The sequence below is a fragment of the Equus quagga genome, unplaced genomic scaffold, assembly GCF_021613505.1.
Source record: "Equus quagga isolate Etosha38 unplaced genomic scaffold, UCLA_HA_Equagga_1.0 73896_RagTag, whole genome shotgun sequence".
NCBI classification, from domain to species: domain Eukaryota; kingdom Metazoa; phylum Chordata; class Mammalia; order Perissodactyla; family Equidae; genus Equus; species Equus quagga.
This window is the reverse complement of record NW_025802942.1, coordinates 1-10,338: the sequence shown is the minus strand read 5'-3', so window position 1 is coordinate 10,338 and position 10,338 is coordinate 1. Positions and strand designations below refer to the sequence as shown.

The 10,338-nt window shown below is 53.3% G+C and overlaps 1 protein-coding gene across 1 annotated transcript; it reads left to right on the top strand.

Annotated features, from left to right (window-relative positions):
- The first annotated feature begins 3,425 nt into the window (after positions 1-3,425).
- On the top strand, positions 3,426-9,822 carry LOC124234440 (keratin, type II cytoskeletal 2 epidermal-like). Its single transcript, XM_046651782.1, has 9 exons — positions 3,426-4,104; positions 5,107-5,321; positions 5,652-5,712; positions 6,519-6,614; positions 7,242-7,406; positions 7,531-7,656; positions 8,139-8,359; positions 8,878-8,912; positions 8,999-9,822. The coding sequence occupies exons 1-9, from the start codon at positions 3,487-3,489 to the stop codon at positions 9,337-9,339; spliced, it is 1,878 nt and encodes a 625-aa protein (XP_046507738.1). The 5' UTR covers positions 3,426-3,486; the 3' UTR covers positions 9,340-9,822.
- Positions 9,823-10,338: the final 516 nt, after the last annotated feature.

Sequence of the window (10,338 nt, the reverse complement as noted above, 5' to 3'; positions counted from 1 at the left end):
TGAGGGAGAGCTGGGCCAGGGGCTGGCACTGCAGCCTGAGTGAGCAGTTTTCGAACAATGGCTTACAGAGGGAAGCCTCAGAGGAGCTATTGAGCAAGGGCCTGCTGCTGGGAGCCTGCGAGGCTCCTGTCCCACCCTCCCTCGGAGCCGCTGAGCTGGAGCTCTTGCAGCAGCAGAGACCTGCCCTATGGGATGCACAGGCTTCGCAGGCGGTGCGCAGGGCGGGCGGCATGGCCTGGCCAGGTTGCTGCTCTCTCCAGGCTGCTGTTGGCCACCTCTCTGGTTTCTGAGCTTCTCACTCGAGGTTATTGGACTCTGAGTGTTGGCCCCTCAAGCAGCCTGAACTCAGCAGCAGGGCCTGGAAGAGCAAAGTTTGTTGTTTGTTTTGTTTCGTTTTTGAAATCTAAACACGTGGTTTGCATTCCAGGGCAGTGTGCACCAGAGGGCTCAGGGCTTGGCCAATAGCTCAGTTCAGTCGATGCTTTGAGTTTTGGGGACAAAGAGACTAACCTGGCTGGCCTGTGGAGGGAAGTGCTGATGGTGGGTGGGACAGAGACCTGAGAGGACGTCCTCCAGGATCTTCAGGGAACAGGCAGAAGGAAGGATGTGGAGACTCAGCATTGCTAACATCACCTTTCATGTCAGAGGAAACCTGCCATTCCAAACACCAAACCCTGGCAATGCTTTTTGGATCTTGGGCTTATTCCCTGAGTGACTGCCCTGTGCCTAGGGGAGTGAGGTTTGGGGTAAAGATAAACATGACCCTGGCTGTGCTGTGTAGAAGACCAGGGCCACGCTCATTGTACCACAAGGAGGGCTGGGATGAGGCCGAAAGAGAGGGGGACACCCGGCTAGGAGACTGTGGGGGAGGGGAAACGAGTTCCTACCAGCAGAGCCTGGTGTCAACGTTCACATCTCTGTCCCACTGGCTAGTCAGTCAGGCCCTGTCTGATCAACACTGGGGCTTGGTTTTCTGCTCTGGCCAAGGGAAGTGCTTTTGAAAACTTTAGAGGAAAATCCGTTAGGGGCCTGGGCTTGCCAGCAGCTTGCTGAAAGAAGGATTTTTTCCTGCTGGATCCCTGTTCTGTTCTCAGAGACAGCAAAGCTTAAAACCCATTTGTCCAACAGACCAATATCCTCTGGGACAGGATAAATGTTCCCATATTTTAGATGAAGAAATGGAGGACCACAGTGGAAGTCAGCCATGAAGTCCCACCAGAACCAAGAGTCTTGACTCACATTTGACTCCTTTAATGAATGCAGACCGTGTTATCGACACAAGCACATGGAAATTACGTAAAAGGCAAAGTTAAAAAAATAAGGAAATAAAATGTTATGTAATATCTAAGTTGCGTTAATTCTGCCCTCCACATTTCAAGAGAAAAAGATGTTTGTCTCTCTTCAATTTGACTTTAAAATCTGGCGAATGGGCTAGAAAGGCAAGGTGCCCAGAGGAGAGAATGGGAAGAGAGACTCCGTATGCAAGTAGAATTGTAGAGAGTAAAGCATGCGTACTGTGTGCCCAGCACAAGCCTGGGCACGGGAGATGCTCAATAAATATTCATGTCTTTTTTTCACGGAGGGACCAGGACCCCCCCGTACCTGGGGTGGCCTCAGCACCGTGTGGAGGAGTAATGGGCGACTAGGGTGTTGTTCAGATAGTCGCAGATAACAACACGTTTGACTTTGGCTTGAGGCTCTTTCTACAGCATTAGCTTTATGATTTGTTAGCATGATTATGATTATGTAGGCCAGACTGGGAAAAAAAATCAAGGCGACACAGAGCTTTGCCTCCTTCAGCATTCTCGTCTTGCAAATCAAACATCCTGAACAGCTAGGTGCTGGTCTTCGCCCTCATGCCGCCTGGGCCGAGGAGTTAGGACACAGGGTTGAAGACTCGGGGGAGGGGTGGGAGAGGGCGAGCAGCACTGGGTGAATTCCGCTCCAACCGGGAACCACGCGTAGCCCGTGGGCTTATGGTCTTGTTCTGTTTTTACAACAGTCATATTCTTCTCATCCTTCACTCTTTACAGATGAGGAAACTGAGGCCCAAAGAAGATCGTGAGTAATCCAAGGCCATTTAATTAAAATACAGTGAAACTGGGACTTACACTCGAAGCTTCTGTTTTTTACATTATTTTACGCTAACTGTGTCCTAGGATCTGAGAAATCCTGGTTCTGTAGCTGCTCTGAGCAGTGCCGGGTCACGGCCATCAGAAGAGAGAGGAACACGCCGGGGAGAAAGGAAAAGGAATGCCTTTGCTTCACCCCGAACAGCAATGATACTTAACACTTGTCTGTGTGTCATGGTTTTCAGAACACTTTGTATGAATTTCCCATTTTACAGCTAAGCATACGGAGTCTCAGAGTTTAGTCCAAAGGCACAGAGCCAGGAAATGGTGAAACTGGGAGTCAAACCCAGAACTTCTGACTTTAAATTCAATTCCAGCACTCCACAGTGCCTCTCCCACGCCTTTGGCCACACGGACAAATGACTGGACTGCGGGTGAGTTGACGTTTGGGTGCTCTGTGCAGTGGGTGGCTCGATGGGTCTTCTGATATTCACCCACCTCTGGGTACCATGAGGAACCTGGCCTCCTAACTCTTAGCAGAATCGGTGATTCCTGACTGAATCAATATACACCGGGACCTTGGAGTTGTGTAAAGCCTTTGATGGCAACCTTTCGTTGGGTGCCCCGGAATGAGACAGACCGAGGAACAACCCCTCGTTCTCTCGGTTTTCACGTAGAAAAATGACAGAGTTCATGGTTCCATAAACTTCTGGTTATAGGAAAGACAATTCTCCTCTCCTTGGTGCCTGGCTCTTATGCGTCCCTGGTGTCGCATGGGAAGGAAAGAGTCAACATACTTGGAAGAGTGCCAACTCTTCTGTAGCATCCTCGGCCAAATTCTTTCTGTAAGAGGCTTCTTACTTCCGCACATCACATTTATGCTCTACGAAAGCGCTTGGCAACTCTCCCTGGGGCAGAGGGCAAGGCAAGGAGAGTGCTAAGACTAAGAATGAGGGGCTCCGACAGTCTCTAAACCTGTCATCTCTTTCATCAGCTGATCTGGGCTGGCGAGACTGCACAGGCCCGAGTGGCAGCTGGCCTCCCCTGGGCTGGTCCACAGCGGGGAGCAGCATCCTGCAGAAGGTCCCTTTTCAGATTGAGAAACCCGCATCCCGATCTCTTCTGATGATTTTACAAAAATACAATGGCATGTCAGATGCCCAGATAAACAGGAAGAGTTTGCAATCAAAGCAAGTTCTGGGATGAAGCTGATTAGTTGATTTTTTAAATGGTTATTAGCTTGGTAATCACTCATTAGGAGTAGCTTCCAGGTAGACCAAACCCATGCATAAGTGGGTCCACACCCATGAGCACCAACACCTAGCCAGCTAGTATAAAAGGGGACCCTGATAGTCTCCCAACAGCCTCAACTCTCCTCAGAACCCTTCCACTTTCCTCGCTGGGCACAGGCATCATGAGCTGTCGGATCTCAAGCAGATCTCGAGGAAGAGGAGGAGGAGGAGGTGGAGGATTCCGGGGCTTCAGCAGCAGCTCGGCTGTGGGCTCTGGCGGGAGCCGGAGATCCACCAGCAGCTTCTCCTGCTTGAGCCGCCATGGCGGTGGCGGAAGGGGCGTCGGTGGAGGCGGCTTTGGCAGCCGGAGTCTTGTTGGCCTTGGCGGAAGCAGGAGCATCTCCATTAGTGTGGCTGGAGGAGGCGGAAGCTTTGGCTCTGGTGGTGGATTTGGTGGCAGAGGAGGTGGCTTCGGAGGTGGCAGTGGCTTCGGAGGTGGCATTGGCTTTGGAGGTGGCAGTGGCTTCGGAGGTGGCATCGGCTTTGGAGGTGGCGGTTTTGGAGGCGGCGGCTTTGGTGGAGGCCGCTTTGGAGGCGGCGGCGGCTTTGGAGGTTTTGGGGGTCCCGGTGGCTTCGGGCCTGGCGGATTCCCTGGTGGTGGCATCCACGAAGTGTCCATCAACCAGAGCCTCCTGCAGCCTCTCAACGTGGGCGTGGACCCAGAGATCCAGAACGTGAAGGCCCAGGAGCGGGAGCAGATCAAAACTCTCAACAACAAGTTTGCCTCCTTCATTGACAAGGTGAGTCACGAGAAGCGGGCTCCGTCGGATGCTCACGGTGCCCTACTTCCAGCGCTAACTGCAAGGCAAACAACAGGGATTCGTTTCTTTTAGGAGTCGTCACTGTGTTCTCAGTAGCCTGGACTATGGGCAAGATCCACGCAGGACAGATGCTGGCTTCACGGGCTGCCTCTTCCCAGACAGTCTGCAGTTAGGAATTATTTGTGCCTTTGGCTTTGTTGTTTCAAACTTAATGAATAATATTTATGGAAAATTCTGAAAGTCTTAGAATCACTGATAGAGACAAGGGATGGAGTGAAGGGTCCAGGCCGTGTGACGGCGGGTCTTGGAAGGGGTTGGGAAGAAATCTTCTGAGATAGTCCTTTCTTCCCTAGGAGTCATTGCTCTATGAAATTTGGAGAACCTGAGTCTGAAATATGCTCTTGGGGACGGATGAAGTCCCTCCTTTCAAGAGAAGCATTCTCAGTTTTGTGACCCATAAAGTCCTTGCTGGTGTCGCTCTGGTGTGTTAGAGGATATTCTCCTATTTCACGTGTGAGGAGCCTGTCTAAGGTACTCACGAGGCTCTTATGAAGCAGACTGAGGCGCCCTGCTCTCCAGGGCCCTCACACTCGGTGCCTTTAGGAGCAGAGCCAATGGATGGCTGCGTTTGGTTTTCCCCAGAATTTCTGGGACCTTTGCAGGGAATTCAACTCAAATGAGGGAGGCAAATGGCCTGGAGTCCAGGGAGCAGCTGCAAACGGAAAAGTGGGCGGTGAAGTAGGAAAAAGGGTTCTCTCCATGGATAGCGCCAGCTGTCACACAGGAGTCTGGAGAAGCTCCCACGTGTGGAGGCAGGAAGCTCCAAAGCTCTGCCCGGCATGAGCCGGCATCCCCCTGGTGAGGACGAAGCTGGGCAGACTTCTCCACCTCCAGGAGCGGGACCAGAGCAGGCTCTGCGAGTGTGGCCAGCTGGTGGGAAGGGCGGCCCTGCACTCATGTGCGTCCCCTCTGTCACGGCAGGTGCGGTTCCTGGAGCAGCAGAACCAGGTGCTGCAGACCAAGTGGGAGCTGCTGCAGCAGATCCATGTGAGCACCCGCACCTCCAACCTGGAGCCCATCTTCCAGGCGTTCATCGCCCAGCTGAAGAGACAGGTGGACACGCTCTCTGCAGAAAGAACGTCCCAGGACTCAGAGCTGAACAGCATGCAGGATCTCGTGGAGGATTTTAAGAAGAAGTAGGTGGCAGAGCAAATGCTGAGCGGGCTACATATTGATCTGAGCTACCCAACCATTCCCCGGAAAGGTCCTCATCTTCCAAGTGCCTTTGTGCTCATAGAATCTGTGTCTCCGTCCGTTCTTTGTGGGAAAGACATTTAGGGCTTCAGAGATCGTGTGTGTCGCCTGTTTGAGAGTTAATTTACAGAAAAGCATCCTCATTTGGAATATCATAGTTCCAATTTGCACAGGTGAATGGGGTATTTCAGGTGAATCCAGTTGGGAAAGTAGAAGACAGAAATAAGCAAACTGGGACTAACCTAAATGCTTTGTCCTCTGGGTCCCAACAGGTATGAGGATGAAATCAACAGGCGCACGGCTGCTGAGAATGATTTTGTGACGCTTAAAAAGGTGAGCAAGAGAAGGTGAGGGCTGGGGTGGGAGTGAGGGGGCTTCAGAAGCCCGTTGTGTCTGGACCCATGGGTGGAGAACAGCTCTGAGGGTGAACCGCAGTGTCCAGGAAAGCGGCGAGGCGCGGCCACGGCTGGTTCTCAGGGAAACAATGGCATCTCTGTAGCTCAAGCTTCTGGGGATGTTTTCTGAATTTGCTGGAACGTTTCACACCAATAACTTACTTAAAGTCTGTATTGGACACTGAAAGATGCAACACAGAAAGCACCTTATTCTTCTTCGAAAGAGCTGGGGAAGGACTGGGACTTTCCTTGGAATGCCTGCTTAAAGAGCCCGTCAGTCGTGCTGACAAAGGTTTGAGCTAGAAGGCAAAAGTGAGTTTTCAGCCCGAATCCTGCAGAAGCTTTGGTGTAAAACCCAGAGAAATTCAGGAGAGTTGGGGCGGACAGGCAGGGTGGGAGAGTGGAGGACTGTTAAACCCCCAGAGGCCATTGTGCCCCATCCTGGCAACACACAGTGTCTCAAGCAGGAGGGAGAGATTGTTGACAAAGCTTGGTCCCATCACAGGTCTTAGGGCAGTGAGCAGTGAACATGGGCCTGGAGCCCCAAGCAGAGGTGCATTGTGGACTCTATGCCAAATGTGGTCCTGAGGGCACGTGGGTCACCTGAGACACCTGGGCTGTTGGAGAGCAGCGAACAGGGACTGGGACGAGGAGATGGGCAGAGAGAGGGCAGGGCCCGGACACGGAATGGGCAAGGCGGCCTTGGGGCTGAGTTTCACCAGAGGCCCCTGACCTTTCCCGCAGGACGTGGACAATGCCTACAAGATCAAGGTGGATCTGCAGGCCAAGGTGGACGTGCTGACCCAGGAGCTTGAGTTCCTGCGAATCCTCTATGATGCGGTAAGGAGGCTGCTCCTGGTCGGACCCTTGCCTCCCACCCTTCCCATCAAAGGCAGGTCCTTCCCGATTGGTGAAAAAGAGGTAGGAGTGGGGTTTAAGGTTGTCTGGCTCCAACTCGCCATCCTTTCAGACCCACAGGGGCCTGGGAAGAGAGGAACTTCTCCCCTGATGCTCATGAAACACCAAGACCACTTTCCCTCACTCTGTCCCCCAAATGTCCAGCTCCTCTTGGGAAGAGACCCTTCCTGCTCCTGTCCCTATGTCCAATATACTTCCGGGTCAGAATGTAATATACCTCACCCTCCCCGCCCAGGTGCATGCACTTGGCCTCTGAAACAGGAAGTAAAATTTAAGACTTCTTCCTGGGGAGCGCTTACCAAAACTGCATAAATGGGGAAGGCTGTTAACTAGGAGGCTCAGAAATAGACTTCTCTCTCCTGTATTTCTCAGGCCAACCTTGGTGGAGGCCTAGGAATGGTGGTTATGCTGCTTGAAATCTCACCCAGTGGGATTATGATGCTCCGTCTGAGAGTCTGTGCATCTCCCTGACCCCGGGGAGGGGAATGCCTCCTCGCTGCCTTTGGCTGTGGGCAGGGGCGCCATGGCCAGCCCTCCCATGTGTTGCAGGAGCTGTCCCAGATGCAACAGAGTATCAGCGACATGTCTGTGGTCCTGTCCATGGATAACAATCGGCACCTGGACCTGAACAGCATCATCGCCGAGGTCCGCGCCCAGTACGAGGAGATCGCCCAGAAGAGCAAGGCGGAGGCTGAGGCCCTGTACCAGAGCAAGGTGATGGGCTGAATGCCTGGCCAGCTTTCCCGAAGTGTCTTGTCTTTCTATCCTGTGTCTTCTCCTATATTTGTGTGTGTGAGCCGTGGTGCGCTCTGTCACATCTAATTGACTTGATCTTTAGTATGAAGAGCTCCAGATCACTGCTGGCAGCCATGGGGACAGTTTGAAAAGTACAAAGATGGAGATTTCTGAGCTGAATCGGGTGATCCAGAGACTTAAATCTGAAATTGACAGCGTCAAGAAGCAGGTACTTGCTTCCTCCTCCTGTTGTTCAGCTCTATGGAATGGGGGTGGGGCATCCTCAGGTAATTGCAGGGCACTTTCTCAGTTTTGCATCTTGAGATCCATTCCAAGGTTGTGTTATTATGCCTAGTTCCTTTGGTGACTATGGTGATTCCCAGAATTCGGTCATTAGGCTGGGTTCTCTTTAGGGAAGCCTGGGAGAATGATCTAGTAGAGAAACAGATGTGATGGTCATGAGGGGTCCAGCCCATGACCCAAGGGGAGACTTTGGAAGCGGAGAGTGAGAGGACAGGCAGCCAGGAGGTTTCAGGGCAGGCATTTAGAAGAGCGTCAAGTCTGTAAGGGGTGGAGGAGCCTCAACTAGGGCCAAGAGAGGCTGCTGCGTCACCTTTAGGGGCTTCTAAGGAAGTCAACACAATTGAGATAAGAAGGCCAAGGTGAAACTGGATAACTGAGCGTGTAATGTGCTGGCGCCTCTCCTCTCAGATCGCTGCGCTGCAGCAGTCCATCAGCGAAGCTGAGCAGCGTGGGGAGAACGCCCTCAAAGACGCCCAGAACAAGCTGAACGAGCTGGAGGCCGCCCTGCAGAGGGCCAAGGAGGACCTGGCCCGGCTGCTGCGTGACTACCAGGAGCTGATGAGCACCAAGCTGTCCCTGGATGTGGAGATTGCCACCTACAGGACCCTCCTGGAAGGAGAGGAGGGCAGGTACGGAAGGGACCCCGGGCAGTTTGGCCACTTCTTCAGGGCATCCTCCCTTGTGAGCTGACTGGTCTTGAGGAAGCAGCCATGTGACTGAGGCTGGTCCTGAGGATCGGGAGGGGAAGGTCCACGGAGCAGGAGGAAAGACTTGGTTTCACAGTGGGAGCCGGGGTCCCCACTTTTGTTTTCTGAGGACTGTAGCGTCTGTGTGAAGCTCTTTGAGATGGAGTGATTTCTTCTTCATCTGGGCTGGCTCAGATGTCATCCAGCCCATGTCAAGGCCTTTAAAGTTGGCCTGCATTAGCAGCAAGAGTCTTGTCTCGTTTATATGGAGATTCCCTGTTTGTAGTCACGCTGAGAACAATGACAAAGGTCCAGACACCAGAGGGGACAGGATTAGGATTCAGACGAAGTGGATTAGAGGAACCCCAGATGGGGACAACCCTCGACATGTCTGAGAGGGCCTGGGGAGTGGTTTGAGAAGCTGGAGAGTCAGGAGAGCTCTGCATTCCTTTCTCTTACAGGATGTCTGGAGAGTGCGCCCCGAACGTGAGCGTGTGTAAGTACTATCGGATCTCAGGGGCCTGTGCGGGTGTGCTGGGTGGGCGGGGAGCTCAGTGCAGATCACTGAGTGTTCCCTTGCAGCTGTGAGCACCAGCCACACAAGCATCAGTGGAGGAGGAGTCCGAGGAGGCGGCGGTTTCAGCTCTGGCGGCGGAGGGAGCTACATGTCCGGAGGGGGCAGTTACAGCTCTGGAGGCGGCGGTGGTGGTGGCTTCGGCTCCGGAGGCAGCAGTAGGGGCCACAGAGGCGGCTCTGGAGGCGGTGGAGGCAGCTATGGTGTCAGGATTTCTGGTGGCGGCGGCTCTGGAGGCAGCTTCAGCTCGTCCGGAGGCCGGGGAGTCAGCTCTGGGGGCAGCAAGTCCTCTGGTGGCAGTTCCAGCGTGAAATTTGTTTCCAGCAGCTACTCCCGAGGGAGCAGATAAAGAGGTGCTGTCTGTCCTGTTAGCTCTCCCTCCCATCACTACCTTCATGCTTGGCGAGGTCGAGGTCAACTGCCCCAGCCTTAGTGGAGAGCTGAGCTATGGTCAGTTCCACTGGTTCCTCCCAGCTCCCCCACTCTCTCCTTTCTCCTCTGCTTCCCAAAGAAGGTTTCAGATCAGAGGCAATCCCAGTCCCCGGCTATGACCCTGCCTTGTGCTTTGCCTGCGAGACAGCTCAGCCATCCCACGACACACATTCCATTTCAAAGCATCTCCTTCAGTCAGCCAGAGCCGGGCTGGTGAGACCCACAGCTTCTTGCTGCGTGGAGACACGCTCTGGACAGCTCCTTGGGGTCCCGTGTCTTGCAGCAAGCTCTGTGCTGCTTTGGTTTTGTATAGAAGGCGTAAGCAAGTTGATTGTCTCTTGTGAAGAGGTCTTAACTCCCCTTTTCCTCGTGTTGCTGCAATAAACTGCATTTGAAATTCTCCACGAGTCTCAAGCTCCTTTGTTCACGGTGCTGTCCATCCTGGATGAGTGCTTTGTGGTCGGGGAAGAAGGCCCTAGAGCCCCATGGTGTATGGGGAAGTTGGGACCCATGAAGACGACGGGATAATGAGGAGGCTTGTCAGGCAACATCTGAGCTTAAACATTTAACATTTAATGAGCAGAAGCTCTTTCCCAGAGGGTGGAGGTGTCAAGGAGAAATGGAGAGTTTGGGGTACTCATGGGAGAACGCTCTGGTGGAAAGGCCACTGAGCAAGCAGGTTGGAAGAGAGAGTGTGACACTGAGAGGAGGGGACAGTATTGCATGCTGAAGTCTGCCCATGTGGAACAGCCTATGAAGAGAGGGATGTGGGTCAGGCAGTACCGGCAGCTGCCACAGCCAGAAGACAGACTTTGGCCTGGGGAGTTCAAGAACCAAGAGTGCTACTGGAGAGCTGGCTATCCATTTCCCCTCTCCTTCAGGCCACTCCCCAAAACGCTGCTTAATCTAAGAAGTT